General features: G+C 39.6%; 2 protein-coding genes across 2 annotated transcripts in view; one reads left to right on the plus strand and one right to left on the minus strand.

The window, feature by feature from the left end:
* Nucleotides 1-804, minus strand: part of LOC107093589 (serine/arginine repetitive matrix protein 1-like) — a 1416-nt gene extending 612 nt beyond the window's left edge. Inside the window, exons 1-2 of the mRNA XM_015388752.1 lie at nucleotides 746-804; nucleotides 71-681 (exon numbers count right to left, since the gene is read on the minus strand). Of these exons, the coding sequence (XP_015244238.1) occupies nucleotides 71-681; nucleotides 746-804 (670 nt within the window). The remainder of the gene's footprint in view (nucleotides 1-70; nucleotides 682-745) is intronic.
* A 10849-nt stretch (nucleotides 805-11653) lies between these two features.
* Nucleotides 11654-19881, plus strand: part of LOC107093595 (voltage-dependent calcium channel subunit alpha-2/delta-4-like) — a 58551-nt gene continuing 50323 nt past the window's right edge. Inside the window, 4 exon segments of the mRNA XM_015388758.1 lie at nucleotides 11654-12107; nucleotides 14102-14183; nucleotides 18700-18816; nucleotides 19656-19715. Coding sequence (XP_015244244.1) covers nucleotides 12028-12107; nucleotides 14102-14183; nucleotides 18700-18816; nucleotides 19656-19715 — 339 coding nt within the window. The 5' untranslated portion in view covers nucleotides 11654-12027.

The following is a 19881-nucleotide window of genomic DNA, read 5'->3' on the forward strand; positions in this document are numbered from 1 at the left end:
GTCTGGTGTTCACTGTTGCATTGTGGGGGCCTTTTTGCTTGGCAGTTTTTCTTTGGGGGGATTGGCATGCCTGTTTTCTCGGGGGGCGGGCGGGCCCGTTGGGTGGGGGTCCTGCTGGCGGCGCGCCGCTGGTGTGTGGGGGTCTGGGCGGCCCCAGTGTTGAGGGGCTGGTGTGGATGGGCTGGCTGCGCTAACTGGGTTTTCGGGTGTGTTTTCCCGCTATGAGGCATGGTGGAGGTGCTTTGTTCCCGCTGATCGCAGCGGGTGTGGCTGCGTGGCGGGCGGAGTGGCTCTGCCCGGCGCGCGTCAGGGGGCTGGAGCGGCAGAGCGGTTGTGCTGCTCTTGCTGCATCCGGTGTGGGACGGTTGTGCTGGGGGGTTTGGGTTGCGCCGGCTACGGTCTGCTCTTTTTGCAGTCAGGCGCCGAGCGGCTTTCTGCTCTTGGGTTGTTTCTGTGCACGGTGTGTTGCGTTGCACGCTGTAAGCATCAGTCTTGGTGGGGTGGGGCCTCGCTTTTGGCCTGGGGGGCGTTTTGGGGGGGTTCCGCGATGCTGGTTCGCGGCGGATGTGCGTGGGCCCGGGCTGTGGGCGTGGCCACCTGTGTGTTTTTCCTGGGTGGCGTGGTCGCATTGGGTGTTGCAGCCGGTTGCAGGGGCTTGGTGCCGGGGCGTGTTTCGATGTTCTGTGGGGCCGTGGGCATTTCGGTCGGTGTTGTGGGGGGGCCGATGTTCGGTGCCCGGCCCTACTTCAGGGTGGCCGGCCGAGCCCGCGGACTCGTCCCCGCGGCTTCCCGGGCTGCCGGCATGGCTGCGGCTGGGGGGCTTCCTCGGGGCGGTCTCTCCTCCTCCCTTGGTGGGGGACTGATTTCCGGGGCTGGCCCCTCCTTGGTGCCTTCGCTCTTGGGGTCCCTTTGGGCGCCTGGGGCTTTGGGTCTCCCGGAGCTGGACTCAGTGCTATGGGAGGGGCGCCTCTTCGGCTCTTCACAACCACTATTGCCATACTGCTCCACTTGTGAAAATAAAAAATCTGTTGGGCTCTTTTTGGCATCAAGACAATTATTCTTATTGCCACATCGCCAGACAGGACACTAAAAAAAAAAAAAAAAAAAAAAACTAAATGACCTGATTGACCAATACTATGGTTTTGATCTATGATGCACACAATCACATGCTTCCACATTATATCAGGGAAATATTCACACCAATATAAAGTGTCCGTTGGTATCGTGAAAACATTTTGAAAATGTAGTTTTGCTATCTAAACAAATATATCTCACTAATATTGAATCAAGAAATATAAAAGGAATGGACTAGTCTTCATGCTGCCTGAACCATTTTGGTCTCCGTCCCTAAAAAAAGTTGCATGCAGTGAAGAGAATTAAGACATGTCTATAAATCTGTTCTGATGAGTAAAATAAGGAGGTGTACTTTTGTTGTTTTATAGGGGACTAGATAATTACCAATCACAGGTTTTACTCCTCTTGGACTTTGTTTGTTTTTTATCTTAGAATTTTCATTGAAAATAGTCAGATACTATAGCTCAAACCACACCGTTTGATATACAGTATTCAATTAAATTCAATTTAGTTTATTTTTAAAGCGCCAATTCACAACACATGTCATCTCAAGGAACTTAATAATTCAACAAGATCATATAGTCAAATTGATTAAAGCTTTCTATCTAAGGAAAACCAGTTGATTGCATCGACTCATCTACTCAAAGGTAATTCCTCACACTAAGCATGCTTGTAGCGACAGTGGAGAGGAAAAACTCCCTTTTAACAGGAAGAAACCACCAGCAGAACAAGTCTCAGTGTGAGTGGCCATCTGCAGAGGCCGACTGGGGTTCAAGGTGACAGACGCAGACCTACAGGACTTAAATATACTAAAAGACTGGATTTTGTACCTTAAAGGAATAGTACACCCAAAACATGATTAGCCTTCATTTTCTACTCACCCCCATGCTGAAGAACACTCTGGAGTACTTTTTTGATATCTCAAATGCATCTGGAGATCTGGGAGGCTTCTTGCTGTCTGCTGACATTCAAATAATGGAGGTCTATGGCGCCCGAGACAGAAAGGTCCATAAAAGTCCACCTCGAAACGAAGTCATTTAGAGTGTTTTTAGAGCATAAACAGTAGTGTATAGGATTTCCTGAAAGCGCGTTCACGAGTCTACGGAAACCGCTGCAGACCAAACCAGACGAAAGTGCGCATTCAGCTCGGCAAAGAACTCATGCTCTTCCTCAACACTGAAGTCCTCAGACATTTTTCTTTCGTTGTTTCTTTCTTTGCACAGGTAAACAGCACATTTCTTCTTCTACGCTTGCATTATCGGCAGAGCAGACGCTGAATGCGCACTTTCGCTCTGGAAGTCCTCCTGGAAGCCTGTGGATGCCTGGAAGTCTGGATCCTGCCACCTGTTTCTGTTCCTGCCTGATCTGGATTCTGCCTGTTCCGTCTGTTCCTATCTGTTCTGGATCCCTCACCAGGATAGGCTTCCAGCATAACCTCTGGGACTGCAGCACTGGGGACATTCTTGGTCTGGACTGTTAAACCAGGTAAGTGACCAACCCAGATAATCATAAATCAGTTGATCTTGGTCACTTACCTGTGTTTCCTCCCTAGAGTGTCTAAGATTGGGCGGTGCCCCGCCCCCCCCCGCTTGCAGTGTCCGCGAGCCACAGCTCCGCTTTTATTTTGTTTTATTTAATAAACGTTTGAACTTTCCTACTGACTGTCTCGCCTTGAATACTGGGTCCATCTGTCCGCGGTCCATGACACAAACAACCATTTATTCACACTCAAACCTAAGGAGAATTTAGAGAAGCCAATAAACCAATTAACCTCCCACAGTCCAAAAACATGACTGTTTTTGAACTGTGGGAGTAATTGTAAAACATTTCAAAGATATTTCGATTTTGAAAAAAATAATCTATTCAGTATGTTTTCGTATATTAAAAAAAAAACTTTTTTTTTAGGCCTCCACAAAGCCGGTTACATTTTAATTACAGGTATTCTCTTGCAAAACAAAAAACAACAAGAAAAGCAGTCTGGGTCTACTAACATCAGGCAGAGAAGTTTCAAAAAATCTGACATAAAACAAAACTCTTTGTGGCTGATAATATGCCATCTGATCTCAGAAAGTTGCTGTTTCAATCTTATAATAAATCAGGGTTAATTGCAGCTTTTGTCTCCATTTCTGGAGGATGGAAGCAAGTTTTCAACAGAGGGCAGGCATGAGGTCACTTGTTGCGTTATGATAATTTGGTCACTAGAAGGCAGTGTTGAACTATTATTTGATCCATGTTCCTCCCCTCAATGCCATAATAGAAAGACTTTGGATGTGATACTTAGGAGATTTGCATTTCTTCTGTTAAAGAAGCTGTTTATTTTGTTTTGTTCATTAGTAAAATCCCCATTATCACAGCAAGCTTTCACTTTTCTTCCAGGGGTCCAAAAAAATAAAGAAATGTATAATAAAAAAAAAATAAAAAAAACATTATAAACATAAAGAGAACAATATATGATCAAGCATTGTTTAGATTCTTATACAAAAGTCTCAATTTTTCTCCAAGTATTTAAAGCACTTTTAAAACATATTTAAAAGCTTTTTATTCAATAACATTTTTTATCAAAACCAAATAATTTTTTTTGTTTTTTAGGATGTTTCATTCCAACATTAATATTTCATATGAACTGTTATCTGTTTGCATTGCCTTAGCATCATGTTAGTAAAAGCATAGACTATACACTGGTTTCAAAAGTGTTGGGCTGGTCACAGAAATCAGACGTATCTTCTTTGACGCTTTTGATTAAACTTTGGCTATTTTAGTGGATGTGATTGATTATGCGTGCTAATGTTGGACGTGCCAAACTAACCAACTGCCACCACTCAAAAGGCGGTGGGATTTAAATCAGTGAAAGAATTTCGACGTGTATATATATTCAATAAAACAACACCCTCCCACAGCTAAAATCATGCACACACACCCGTAAAAAGAAGTATTGAAAACTTAAATAGGAGAAGACAATGTGAAACTGCCAGTATAGGGACCAACGTGTCACTAAATAATGCCTAAAAGGCGCACCAGAGTGTCTGCATAAGGATGGGGGCACATCTATGTCAATTGCGACACACACAGAGACAACCTGGTTTCTGAGTATAGATCAGCTTTTACAGTAATTCTGTTACTGTTGCAGTAACTAGCTCTGTAACTAAGTAGTTTGTGAAGTCAGTAAGTAGTTAATCATTATTACACTTTAAACAGATCCATTACCCGTTACTTAACATGTATAAATAAGGACAACGATTTTCTAATGTAAGCGCCCGACAGCAACGTTGATAACTTCAGCAGTCCTTGAACACAGGAGAGGCGACAGCACAGGGCTTCTGATTCAACGACAGCGTTTCAGCGTTACAGAATAAGCAGTCACTGCAGGCTACATATTGCTGTGATTTGCCTATTATGTGTGGGAACAAAGAATGTATAAATGTGGTTAGAAGCTGTAATCTAAAGGAGCTCAGCACCTCATCTTGACACTGACACCAGCTGTCTTTAATCAACATATGTTCTTTATTTTCTCAGAGTTATAATGATTTTAGTTTTTTATGATTTTCATGCAAAAATACAGGGATCAAACAGTCCAACCAAGGTTTTTATCCCTGGAACGGTGTAACCCCTGTTTAATTGTCAAACGTCAAGGTTTGGTTTGGAGGAATCTTACTTTGACAGTTACACGTTTGTCCAGGGAGAGATCCATGAGAGCAAAAACAGGCAAAATGATAAAGGGGAAAAACCAGAGTATGGAATCCAGGAGCCGGTCCAAAGTCAAAGCCTGGTTATCCGAGAACCAAACACCATCCAGCAGAGAATGTGTTCAGGGCAAAGAGAACAGGTCAGAAAAGTCAAGACATGGTACAGGATGTGAATCTAGATAACAACTCTTTCAATGACATTGTGTATAATTGCTGCTACTACACAAATAATTAATTCAACAGGACAATCCTATCAAAAAATAAGCTGGAACCGTGTGGATTTGATAGATTACTATTGGTACGACCTGTCCAGAAAAAAAAATGCAGTCTTTGATAGAATCCTGCCCCTTTTGTGAGAGCTTGCTTTAGTATTTACACTTCTCTACACCTTCTATTTTATAAATCAGGCAGAGCTGCTGTAAGTTCTTTTAAAAATCCACTGTAACACACCGACAGGGATCTAAAACACACCAATAGTGATCTAAAACAGAATGATGGTGATCATCGCTAATAGTGATCTGATGTGGCAAGGCATATGAGTAATCACAGACTACAACACACCCTCCCGTCTGGTGGATGCAGCTGAGCTGACTTCCTAAATGAACTAAACTAATTCTTTGGAAGGTTTGAGGCACTAAGATGTACTTCAGCAATAAAAACCCTGACATTGCTTAAGTGTGGAAAATGCTGAGAACAGTCAACCCAAGAAAGGCTCCAGGTCCCGTTAACATACATGGGCTGGTGTTCATCAACACCTCGCTTGTCCAATCCATAGTAGCAGCATGCTTTAAGATGCCACCATCCTTCCAGTCCCAAAGAAGCCTAAGGTCACCTCACTCAATGACTAGGCCCTGTCACACTCACTCCCATCATGAAGAAGTGCTTCAAAAGGCTAACACATCATCTCCAGTCTCCCCCCAACGTTCTACCCGTTCCAGTTTGGCTAGAGTACCTCTCCACTGAGGACACCATCCCCTGTACTCTTCACATGAGCCTGGCACACCTGGAGTAGAAGAACACACATATGTGGATGCTGTTCCTGGACTGCAGTTCAGCTTTCAACATTATCATCCCACAGCATCTGATACTGTAGGAAAACTGGAATACAATTCACCCCTTTGCAATTGGCTGCTAGACTTCCTCACAAACAGACCTCAATCAGTCCGGGTTGGACAAAATATCTCTAATGTCATCACCTTTAGCACAACACAGAGCTGCATCCTGAGCCCCCTGCTGCTCACTCTGATGACACATGGCTGTTCCCCCATGTTCACCAACAATAAAGTTGTGAAGTTTGACGATGACACCACAATGGTGGGCCTCATCAGAGACAATGACCAGGACTATACAGACAATGCAGAGCATCTGATGTGCATCTGGACTGTAAACACCACCTCACTGGAGCGCTTGTACTTCCTGCGAAGGATGACGAGAACGCACCTGTCCCCACCCATCCTCACCACCTTCTACAGAAGCACCATAGAGAGCATTCTGACGAGCTGTCTCACTGTGTGGTGTGGAGGCTGCAGTGCCTCAGACTGGAAGAAAGTGAGGAGGAGTGGTGAGAACAGCAGAGAGGATCATCGCGGCTCCTCTTCCCCTAAGGACATTTTTTCCCGGCGTTGCGTGTCCCGAGCCGTAACATCATCAATGAACCCTCACACCCCTACCATGGACTGTTCTCCCTTCTGCCCTCCGGGAAAATGCTTCACAGCATTCGATGTAGGTCCAGCAGATTCCACAACAGCTTCGTCCCCACTGCCATCAGACATCTGAACTGCTGAGAAAACTCTAAATCATGTCACAGACTCTGCATCACACTGATAACACCAAACCAAAATACTGCATATTTGCACCATATATATTTTATGCTGTGAACTTCCATGTCAATGCGTTTTTGCACCATGTCTTTTCTCCAACAGTTTTTACATTTGATCACACTTTACACACTTTATTTATTGGAAATGTTGTAAAGCTTTACAAAACGAAATTTCATTTTGCTTACACTGTGTATATAAAATAACATTAAAAGTTGTCAAAGTTCTAAACCTGAAATATGGGAAATTGAATTTCACAAGGAGAGTTTACTCAAATTCAGTTTCAATAACATTCTCCCCAGAGCTAACCTGGTTGGGAGCAGGTTTTGTCCAGTAAACTCAGTGTCCTCTGACTCTCCTTAGATCCAATCACATTGTTTTATTTACTGTTTTAGAATGATTGCTGTCGAAGTTCTGTGCACCAAAGAAATAATCGTTTACTTAGTCTGTCGGACACATTAGGTTTTCAAAACAAACATTAGATATCCGTTTGAAGAGGATGTTATTAAGGAAAAATTGGCACTTTTTTCACAGAGAGATTTTTATAGAACAATATTTTTTTATTTTTTTTTTAGATTACACATAAATAGATTAATTAATTCTACAGGGGTAAATGGAATTACTTTAGGCTTAGGATTAGGATTCACTCGGTGATATCAACCTATTGAGCCAACTGGGAAAATCTGAAGCCATTCAACCGCGAATAATGACTATTGGGGTGCGAACATCACAAGCGGCTGCAAAAAGTCACTTAGTATTTACTGTGTAAAAGAAGACAGAATCAACATGAGTATGAACCCCATTAAAAGGTGCACAGGTTATATCAAATAGAACAACGTTTTTAGACCCTAATTTCCCCCTGCTGTCAATAAACAATAAACCTGCATTGTTGTCATGGTCAAATCAGGCCATGGAAGCAGTTTTGATATGTACTAGTTTTACTGAACATGCTGGTAAGATTCAGGTCATTTCCATTCAAAATGGATATGACCTGGTTGTTATGAAACCAAAAACTCAAAGTTCCCTACTTAGCTAGATCAAGCTAGATCAATTATTACTAGGTTGTTAAACTAGCTTTGTGAAAATGACCGCTTTCTGCAGCTGTCTTCCCTATGGAAAAATCTGAAACAGTTTGTGTTCATTGAAGTAGCGGAGATGTGATTTTAGCTGCTGACCTGCTAAACAGTTCCTTAATAGAAGAAAAATGACAGCCATTCATCTCTGCAGAGCCAATCATCTGCCCTGGTTCCTGGAGTGTGACAGCAGCTAAGGTGGTGACAGAGGAGGAGCTGATGTACTTCAAGACAAAAATCCGGCCCCTGAACACTTCCCCCAAGCATTAATCCTCTGTTTACGCGTTCCTGCGCAGGGTCCACATTAAAGACCTGGGAGGGATTGCCTTCGAGTCAATGCAATCAACTGGTTTTCCTTAGATAGCTGAGAAATGATGTGTCTAGCTTTATGCGATTGTCTGCTACTGGCAATGGCAAGTCAAATAGGAGCCACTTCCCTAAATAAACTCTGTTGCAGGTGTGTGACTGCAGGTGGGAATCACTCCTGTTAAATCACTGACATTTGATTTCGTTGGGTTACTTAACGTAATCCCTGGTTCTTTGATAACAGAGTGAGGTGTTTCACTATGGGAATCGCCTTGGCGTGACCAACTACGGAAGCTCCAATGACATCACGTCTGTCTGAGACAGACAGGTTGAGCCGTGTCCGTGGCTCCACCCACCAGCTAGATCACGGCCAACCTACCCGCCTCAACTCATTCTAGACAGGTTTCTTTCCGTGCCCATGCAAGAAGGGATGTGTTGGTGAAACACCTCACTCTGTTATCAAAGAACCAGGGATTACGTTAAGTAACCCAACGTTCTTTTTCTAACTTCGCTCGGTGTTTCACTATGGGAGATATGGCCCACTCCCGGATTGCATGATGACCCCGAAGCCATATATGAAAGGAATCACAACCCAGGTCTCAGTTGGACCCTAACATCCCTACTCCAAGCACTGAGTGTGCTAGCGATGGCCGGGCCACNGGCAAGTCAAATAGGAGCCACTTCCCTAAATAAACTCTGTTGCAGGTGTGTGACTGCAGGTGGGAATCACTCCTGTTAAATCACTGACATTTGATATCAACAATCACAGCCGCTCCAGTTAGTCAGAGTGGTTTTACCCGACATGCCGCAGAGTGTTTCTGAAACATCGGCCCTTTCATGCATCTCAAAATTCTGCGGCTGGTCTATTTTTCACACTTGATGCTTAAACTCCGCGTCAATATGGAGTACAGTGGATTGTTCAGGCAGGAAGTCAGTGCCTAAAGAGAAAAGTGGATCCACTGAGGTTTCAAAGTTAAACATTACATATGCACACTGTGAATTGCATTTTACATACTAAACATTACCAGTGGCTCCGGCACAGAGCCTCCAGAGAATCTTACTTCATACACACCATGGATTACAAAAATGTGTTGAAAATGTGTGAAAAACACACCACTTTATGTGACATCTGTTGTATATCAATAAAACCAGAAAGAAGAAGGCATGAGCTGTTTTGTCTTTTACTGTCTTTTTATGTTTTATTTAAATTTCTGTGCAGCACTTTGAACGGCTGTGGTTGTTTTATAATTGCTTAACAAATAAGATTGGATAGGATTGGATTGGTCTGACAGGTACTGGAAGGTGACCAAATAAACGTGACCTAGGTCCAACAGCTCCCAGTCCCTCCTCTCTGAAACTCTCCCCTGTGGAATGGTTGGCAGAAACACCCTGACTGGAACCTTGTGGTTAGGGAAAAGACATCTCATGTCGTGCTGAAAACATACTCATTCACCTTTTTCTCCAAAATCTCTAGTGAGATAGGGTTAGCTGCATCTTTAAAGTTTATCAGACTGCTTGCTGCTCTGCAGGTAGAAAGTGCTTAAATTTTTCTCTCCTTCCTGGGTTAAAAAAGCGGCTCTGTGACTTTTATGTATAAAGAGTAAGGCAGCTTCATCTGAGGAACACAACATTGGATCGCTCTGACCTGCAAAACGTCTGCTCTCTGTTGAGGCAGTCATAGCTCTAATGGCACAAAAAACTCAGCATTTTCTGTCAGGGATTTGTTGTCTTTGCAAGATGAAGTAATATTTAAGACCTTTACCATATGTATCGTTAAATTTGTTTCTGTTTTGCTGACATGGCCACCTGGTGTATCCTCAACTCCAACATCAGGATCAGATGGGTGTAGCTAAACAAATAGACAATCCTACTGTACAGTCTCAACTGTTTAAGGAAGCTTTTGACAATTATATTTTTACTCAAGTCTAGGCATGTCACAGTTGTCATGATCTTGATGCTGATGGTTGGTTTAATTGCTCATTCCATTCACCTGTCTAAATCTGCCCGGTTCCTCATTACTGCTCATCTGAACCATCTGTTCCAGCTCTTATTTATGCTGCCTGTTTTCCAACCATCAGTGCCAGATTATTCAAACTGAGTGTGGGTGTTTTCTAGGAATCTATGACTTTCTGAGATCCTGATTCTGACTAGTTTCTGTCCCTTCACTTCTGAGTTTTGGTTGCCCCTGTTCTGCCTGTTCTGATCTGTTGTCGGACTGTTACCAGGATTCTGCCTGCTAACTACCTTGGACCTGTCTTCTGACCCTAGCTTGGATATCCCTTTGCCTCCTCTTTAGACTTCTGATCTTCTGGCCTGGAAAACTGCTCCTACTACAACTCTGGTTCTGGATTCTCCCTACAAATACTTCTGTTCCTCTTCATCTGCTGGATTCTGCTCATCAGCCTGCTCAGCTTCTTTCCTGCAGCTTCTGCCCATAGAGTTCCCCTCAGACTTCTGCTGGAGTTGTTCTGACAACAGTAGCAGAAGTCTATAAATGTGACCAATTACAACTGGTGCAGGTATGGAAAATCACAACTGCTGCATATCCCGTAAAAACTTGCACAGTGGAAAATTTGTGATGTAAATCTAAAAAATAAAATGTCACTTGCGATGCATACATTAAATAAATAAACATTTTATATCCTAAATAAATAATGTCATTTTAATAGTTATTTAAACTTATGCATATTTTTATTGCTTCCACCACCACCAAATAGAGCAATAAAAACTATATATAAATTAGGGCACTGTCCCTTTTCCGACTACAAGAGTGACCCTTCAGACTAACAAACTGGGGTGTTTGCCAGGTAGATTTTGATTTAGGCAAATATGAATATGCCTAATTATCCATACGTTTTTTCACAGAGACATTTGGTTGGTTCAACTAAGGGTATGATGGCATTTTCAATTTCAACTACACAGTAATAAGTAAACTGCAGGGGTCCTGATTGCCTCTTGTTTTCTAGCTCAGGTGAACCAAAAGATGTCCATCTAGGACGTTCATGGTGTGGGATGTCAGGCCAACAGGACTGTAGTCATTGAGAACTTTTGGCTGACTTTTCTTTTAGATAGATATATAAATACATATGAATAAAATATATTGCTTTGTTTTGATGTAAAATGGAATATTTAAATTGCAATAAAGCGAATTCTACACAAATTCATGAATCATTTGAATATTTTAAAATTGACACAACCAGACAAATATTTGTTGAGTAATGACAGAGGTGCACTTTTGTTTCATTTCACATCAGTATATAGCGACATATTTTAAAGTGAGTTCCTGTTTAATATAACACTTAATTGCCTAGGTGTCAAACATCCTTCTAAGCATTCAACAGCCTAGCAAGACACAGGAAATCAAGTGGTGTTTCTGCTAATAATTAAATAATTGCCTGAGTGTGTCAGTGTGTTAGCACACTGTCTTGCAGCTCTTTTCTTACAGCTCTGATTGGCTGCCTGAGAGTCTATCCCTGGCAATCTCTCTAATCCTCTTAGATAAAACAGAGCCTTCTTCCAATCCCCTACACCAATCCCCTCCCCTTCCCACCTTTATTTCTCAATCTCCTTCTCTCTCTTTCTCTACCCGTCTCTTGCATATTGGAGCATAGTTTGATCCAAATGAGCTATCTTTCAAACTGGGCATCTTTGGATAGGAGCAGAAGCCACTATGATTGGGAATAAAACTAAAGGAGCTATTTACAAATACAAATCTGCATTTCTCCACATTATTGATTGTGTATTTAACTAGTTGGGAAAGGATTTTCCTTTCCATTAATTTCTGTGCAAATGTCTATGAAATCTTAACGGACTGGTGGGAGGATTCCTGAGAAGGATCAAAGGCTTGAGAAGATGCCACTTAAAGAACAAATTTACCAAGACTCTACGGAATGGTAAAGGGTCAAAAGTTAACCAAGAGAAAAATTGGCATCTTCTTTGTGTTGCAAGTATGAGAAAGCCATTACTTTAGAGCATATGGCCATCCGTTCAAACTTTAAACCCCTGCACACATTTAACAAAACTGCCCTGAACGAGGAATAACTTTGGGAAAACACCAATTCAAGAACATTGGGAATGAAGAACCTATTGAAGATTCTGGGATATTTCTGCTTGTGGATTATGGTTGAAGCTCAAATGAAGATCCCACCAGAGACGTAAGTACCTCTTTGCCTTTGTCATCCAAGGTGCTAGTTTCCTCTTATGGTCACAATAAGAAGACAACAATACATAAAGGATTTGCTAGGGTCAAAATTAGGATCTAGATTAGGAACAGTATAACCCTGGAAATTTAGACAACTGCCATTTGTAAAATATGTTTCTTTGTCTAGAAGTAATATTACTGATATCTAATCTGCTGAGGTAGGTAAAGATGAATATCATAGTAAGCCTTGAAGACCTGTTACTTATTGCAAAAGATGAATGGTCCAAAAGACATGAAAAGCTTGTCAGCAATTTTAGGAAGGGTTTGATAAATGTCATGCAATTTAAGACTTTTCAACTGACTATTTAGAAGGGTATTTAATCTTTTTATGAAAACCTAATAAAAATTAAGAAATTAGAGATTTTTTTTTTCTGTCAAGTCAGGGTACCTCCGTAACATTATCTTATTGTTGCGGTCAGGGTAAACTTTGTTACTACAATAAAAAAAAAAAAAACATTCTAAATTAGTAGACAGTAATTTCTTTGCATGTCAGGGAAATTCTTTTTTGTTTTTTAACATTGGTAGTCCTTCTGTATTATTGGTTTTCTGTTTTCTTGTATATGCTCTTTCTGTTCAAACTTAAGGAAGCCATGACAGATGGCCATAGGCTAAACTGCAGCTTCCTAAATGTTTCTAAATTTCTCTGTTTACTGTTGTTAGAGGTTTAACCCTTTGTAGGGCACTCAGTGAAATGCATTTAAAATCAACGACATTTCAAGCCAATGGTGTTATTGGAATCCAAAGCCTTTATAACATTAAAAAAAATACGGGAAAAATAATGTCAATGTAATTACAAGAAATGCCAACTTCTACGACTGTATTAAGAAAAATAACAAAAGTACTTCTATAAGAAATTCATAAAAAAAAACACTCTGAGAGTGAAAGAAACACATTTTTAGTTTATAAACCTAAATATAATTGTTAAGTATGCTTATTAACTTTTTAACTTTACTTTTTAACTTTTTAATTAGCTTTTTAATCTTTTTTTCTTAGTAGGTAATTAATATATCATTCAAGGGCTCATCTAATTGGTCAAACACCAAAATAAGATGTACAGCCATGTAGCAGTATTTTTGCTGAATGGCTGGATATAGATCTTGTGCTTCTAGACCTGATTGACGGAAAGGGGGACACCATTTTTAATGAGTATACAAGTGATCAAAAACAGTATCTTGCCCTATAAAGGATTAAGCCGTATAGGATAGTGGTGCAAAACAAGCAGCATAATTCAGCGTCTATTTATTGTTGTTACAAGCCAGGAGGGTTAAATACTTAGAATCATTCAACAATTAAATTTACTTCTACTGTAAAGTGTATTTAGAACAAATTGTGAATTGGAATTATATAAATAAAGTAAAATAAATTGAATTAGTAGTTGTGATGGTAAATGTGTTCTTTTCCTTTCTCTTTATATTTGGCAGTCCTTTCTACAAAGTATATACTGAATTATTTAAAGGCAATCGTGTACTTTAATTTCAAAGAATAATTATTGTATTTACTTCCCTATTCCATACTCCCTGAGAATTTACATATTTACTCAAACATATTTTTTTTCAAAAAAGTTGCAATAGGTTACATGTAAATACAATTCAAAAAATTTGTCTGATGGGTATTATGATGATGCTAAAGGATTATTCCGGTTTAGAGTGAGTATTCCTATCCATTACATGCAAGCTCTGTATGAGAGACTATTGCAAAGTGAATGAGACAATAAAAAAACTGTCCACTTTGCTACATGCTGATCTAGGAGAAGTAAATTCTGCATGACTCAATGCAATCTGTATGAAGTTGATTATGGAGATAACTTTTAAACCCATCTGTTTGAAATGACTCCCTTAAGATGACGTTGTATTAACTTGGGTTAACAGAAAGCATCAACAGAATTAATTCCACACATGAACTATTTAATGATATTAACTTTCTCACTGCATGTCTGTTTTTTCCCAGGGTGCAGCAGTGGGCATCAGTGTTCTCTGTTCAGCTCCGAGAGTTTACAACCAAATACTCTGGCTCTATGTTACTTCAGAAGGTAAAATATAACAGTTTAAATTGACCTATTTGTATCAGGTTTTAGCCCTTATAGAAAGATTACAAAAGTTTCCAAAATAATTGTTAATAAGACAAAACCATTTAAACAAAGATAAGAATTTAATATACAAAGAAATCAACATAAATTTTACTATTCATTTGCTGATTTGTTTTTCAAAATGCTTAAATCTGCACTATGCAAATCAGATTGTAGAAGTAGTGCTACAAAAAACATCTGAATCACCCTAAAGAAAGATTTTGAACCTTTTTTGATTGAGATGCAAAATCTGGTGTGAAAAAAAAGGTTATAGCTAGATTTTTCAAGGTACACAACTACAGAGGGCAGTTTAGTTAAGTTCATTGTGAAGGTAAGAACTTTCAAGATAACTGTAGGGTATATGTTGTCATGAGACCTTCAGAGTAGATTCTTGAGATATTCTAGCAGTCCCCAGTGGCAGTGCTAGAGTATTATTGTTGAGGGTTTGGGGCTAGAAGAGGGTCAAAGCTATCTCATGGGGATATATACAGGTACTCTTCAAAAATGTAATTGTTCCGTAAAGGCACACCGCAAACTCTGTGACCTAAAGAGTTTATGCATATGAGTTATTATAAATGATTCCTCAGTTCAATAACAAACGCTTGACACTATCAATGCTACAAGCAGGGCTCCCCTCTTGAAATGCCGACTATTAAGTTAGGCGAAGACGTACAGTCGTTGTCCAGTTAATGTGACCGGGAAGAACTTTATGGCCACAGGCTCTTATATAGTCATGGAGCTAAGGCTTTTGCTCTACTATTTTCCGCCTGCTCGACTCCTGGTCATGGCTGAGGCAAGGAAAAAGTTTAAACCTTATCAGGAGACTAAAAAGAGAAAACGGGAAAGGGATTGTGTGCCAGGAAAAACAAGAGATGATCTTGGAAAGGAGTTTGTTTGTTTTAGCAGGGTGAAAGAAGAAGCCGTATGTAAAACTGATTCTCTTTAAACAACTTTATTATTAGACTGGTAAGATAACACTTTGCTCCTAGTATATAGTCATATATCCTTGCTATTATTTTCGATGTTTAGTAGAAGCAAAATACAGGCAGAGAAAGCTGCAAACACAAGCAAACTGAGGACCCCGTCCGACCCAGTAGCTCTTCGGTCGAGCCCCACCTCTGGTCCTGAGCGCCGCACAGTGCGGTCCGGCCTGCCCCGTCAGTGCTCTCCAGAGAGCATCAGCATTTCTCACACCCTTTGAGCTGAGCCTAGATGCCTAGCACCCCCAATCAAAAGACACAGAAGGCTGGCTGGCTGACTGTTTGTTGACTTTTGCAACAGTGCTGTGGTGCTGGCCACTAGATGTGAAAGTTACAGTTCTAACACTGCTACTGGCCAAACGTTTCACAGTGTGCCTTTAATCAATTGTGGGCTATTGGAGCTTTAAAACATTATCTTTGTTAATAGGAAGCAGACTGCCTGTTAACTGACACTGGCTCATGCTCTCTAGTGATGTTAGAAATATTTAGAAGAAGAAGAAAAAAAAAAGAAATTAGGCTTGCTAACCTAGAGTAAATAAAATTATTAAAAACTCACCTAAGAGGCACAGTAAGTTAGGGAAAAGTTGTCTTGTGATCCTCTGTAAAACAGCCAATCTGACATTAAGGCACCAATCCCACTTCATGACAGTTTTGTTTGTTTCATTATAGGTCTACTACACTAAAGACATACTAAATAAAAACAGAGGCATATAATTATATGTATTTTATATTAATTAAAATAATTAAATTAATTCAAATATGTTTAAGCTTTTAATGCTAGACTTTAGTGTTGAGTGTGCATTTCATGGTACATTTATTTATTTAATTATGTATCATAATAAACAAGTAGTGTATTCATATATTTTCGTAAACTTTAATGGTACATTTATTTAATAATAAAGTCAGTATATATGTCCTTATTTCATTTTGTCACTTTTAACCCTTAATTTTTTATACTTTGATAAGTCTTTTGGTTTTTTTATTTTTTTTTATTTTGATATACTCTAATAATCCCAGAGGGAAATTACTTCTCTGCATTTAACCCATCCCCTTGGGGAGCAGTGAGCTGCCATTGTGAGGCGCCCGGGGAGCAGTGTGAGGTTAAGGGTCTTGCTCAGGGACCCAGAGTGGCAGTCTGTGGGAGTGGGGGATCAAACTCACAATCTCAGGATTGAAAGCCCTATGCCCTAACCACTAGGCTGCCACTCCCCATGGTGCTTGTAAAGTTATGGACAATGCCATACCAATCAACAATACACAATCCAGGTGTTCCCGGATACAAATTAATACTAAATACTAAGCTGCAGCTACAGATATATAGAAATCTCAGTAATATTGAGGTTTCTATATATCAGGACAGGTGTTTTCTTCCACTTACATGGATATCTATGGGATGCCCGCTGCTCGTTAAGCTATTTTTGATGTTCACTTTGGTTGTCAGTTGTCTCCTTTTTGCTGTTATGTTTTATGTTCCTCTCATCTCATACATGTGTGAAAGCAGACTTCTAGGAGTTATTGTACTTCTTCCATTATATATGATTTCCCTCCCTAAATATGTTTAAATAGAACTTTATATATAAGTACTAAGTGGAACTTCACCACAAAAATATCATAATGGTCTGCTTGTGAAAGCAAATCTGTTCTGCCATCATCTAGCTCTGGAACACCTATCCCAAGAGCTATATTAAAACAACACACAAAAACTAAACCTTTGTAGTGTCAAGATGTGTAGGTTACATCTAGAGAGAAAAATGTGCTACCAGGAAAAAATATTGTCCAAATACATATATTTTTTTTATGTTTTTTATTTTTTACAAATCTGCTGTCTTTGTGAGTCACTTAGAAAGCTGAAAACGTTATTAGATATTTCGATATCACATGTTTACTACAGTGGACATCGGAACTCCACACTCCAAACTGAGCCTCGATTGCAACGAGTTACTCAGAAAGAATAACTTTGAAACTTCAACACAGCAGTGAATTTAACATCATCACTCTCCATAACTCTCCATCATCATTTTAGTTTAGTTTTGCTGAGTTTATTTAGTATAATACTTCAAAAAGTGATTTCCCTTCATTAAAACACACAGGAATACCGTGTACTTCTTGCACATCACATATGTTTTGCTGTGCAGCAGGATGTTAGGAAGAGTATAGTCATCTTCGCTGTCACTTGTTATTGTGATTCCAGTTTGGGCCTGAGTAATCATCTCTTCACCGAGGAGTAGTTTGAAGCCAAGGAACTTCTTTGGTTTCTTCCTCAGAATATGGCAGTCACTCTTGCACTGAAGCCATGAAACGGCGATCGCCAGGCCAAAAAAATTGAAAATTGCACTCATTTTCCACTTTAGAGTGTGAGATGCCAGCCTGTAGAAACTCCTCAATCGGTCAACCAAGTCCTCACCACCCATGTTTTTGTTGTACTGAGCCCCTACCAGCGGCACTGACACCTGGACAAATGCTTTTTGCTTCTTGGACCATCTTCTGCATGTCTCCTGAGATTCAATGCCATAGGCAGAGGATGCCATGACAACTGGCTTGTTGTCCAACCACTCTATTACAGCAAGTTCAGGAGATTCAGACAGGGCATCTGCTTGCTCTGTCTGAATTTCATCCTCAGAACTCTCTGACTCATCTTCCTCTGGTTCTCCCTCAAACATTGGATCTTGAGCTTCTTCATCAGACAACTCAGTATCATCTACAATCTGCAGCAAAAAAATTCACTCTGCTTCTGAGAATAAAACCCTTTCTTATCATTTAATAAGAAACACACACAATGGCAGAAATAACTTCAAATGTCCAATACGGAGGACATTTTTTTTCAATACTATGTTAAAAGACATTTAAAATTATTCAAAATATGTTTCAATGTGTTGTTAAGACACTTTAAAGCCTAAATTTGCTAAAAAAGTATATATATTTGGCAAATACTTTCTGTTGAACTATAATGTGCCTTGAATTGACGTGTTTTGTTAATTGCCGCTATATAAACTTTTCCTCTTCACATAAAATGTGCTTGAACTGATGGACACCATCTTTCTGAGTGAGGAAGAGTTATGTACCAAAGGCCCAACCCTTCACATTTGGTATCATTGAAAAGCCCTAAATCTCCTTTGTAGAAATCAAAAGGAGTTAACTGAGAAATATTCAGTGGATAGGAGATATTCAGGTTTATAAATGTCCTCCACAAAGGACAAATTTGAACTAGTGGTAGTCAGGACGATTTAAGATAAAAATTGCAAAAACTGAAAGCCAAGTTCTCGCTTGCTTGTTTTCTGATTGGTGAATGGTGTTCTTTTAATTATTATTATTATTATTATTATTATTATTGAAATCTAAAGGTGCTAGGTTATTTTATCTTTGAAATGTGTAATATCAATAGCTGTTGTATCTTTATCTTATGTGAATTTACTAGCGAATCTATCTTTGCTGACCTCATGATTAAACTAATGTAACTGCAAACTATGTAACTTTAAACTAACTCCTCCTTTTCATTTCAGAAACTACAGGATGTGGGGTCTATTGTTAGGATTATTGATTTGGATGGAAGTGAATTACTGAGGGACTACTCTGGGGACATTGAACAAATGTTGGGGAGTAAGATGAAGTCTGTAAAGGTAAATCCCCTCTAATCTGAATGTATAAATAAGTACTAAATGAATTAATGAGATACTAGATGAATCAATCAATCAGTCAATGTTTTTGGGCTCAGACATCACTGTGTGTAGATGTGTGCAGGAGGTTCTATTGCTGTAGAGATAATACCTGCTACATTTTCAGTTCTTTAACATAACATCTGTTAAAAATGTCAAGACATTTACCTTTTACATATTGTTTTTTTGGCCAAAAATCTCAGTAAACTAACTCTAAAATAAAAAGAGAAAAGCAGCTTTGAACTATTATCATTTGAACTATTGAACCTTTAGAAAGGTGTGGTTTGCTTTGGTATAATTTAACCAACTAAATAAAGTGAAATGTATGCATCACCCAAAAGGTCATAAAAGCTATCAAAGTATTGGAAAACACAGAGGCTCGCATGGAATATCTTTCCTAAAGACTACAGATTTTTGCTGTATTGGCACAAAATAGGCTAAAGACCACAAGTGAAAAAAATAATTTATCTAGGTTACCTTTTGTTTAAAACGAGACATCAGTTTACCCTAATATAAATGAAAAATGTTTGGGTTGAACCACTAACTCTAAATTAACTCAAGTACACTGAAAACACAGCTTTTTAAAAATTTTTTAAAGCCTATTCAAATGTTGATAGTGATGTCAAAAAAGTACTAAAGTGAGAGGAAAAACCTGACTAGCACTGAGACTTTGTGGGCATAAAACCCAGTTTTGTTGTTGTTTCAAAATTACACTGAAAGTGTAGACCCTCTAGTCTTTGCTGTTGTATGTCCTATGTCCAGTTTAAATGTAATATTCTATTATCTGACCTGTATTTTACCAGAGGTTAGCAGAGTCTGCAGAAGATGCGGACCTGTACCATGAATTCAACTCTTCACTTCAGGTCAGTTAGATGAGACGGAGGTAGGGAGGGAGGGATGGATGGATGGATGGATGGATTGATGGATGGATGGATAGATAGATAGATAGATAGATAGATAGATAGATAGATAGATAGATAGATAGATAGATAGATGGATGGACGGACGGACGGACAGATAGATTAACAA

Source organism: Cyprinodon variegatus, unplaced genomic scaffold (assembly GCF_000732505.1).
Source record: "Cyprinodon variegatus isolate N-32 unplaced genomic scaffold, C_variegatus-1.0 Scaffold434, whole genome shotgun sequence".
Classification (NCBI taxonomy): domain Eukaryota; kingdom Metazoa; phylum Chordata; class Actinopteri; order Cyprinodontiformes; family Cyprinodontidae; genus Cyprinodon; species Cyprinodon variegatus.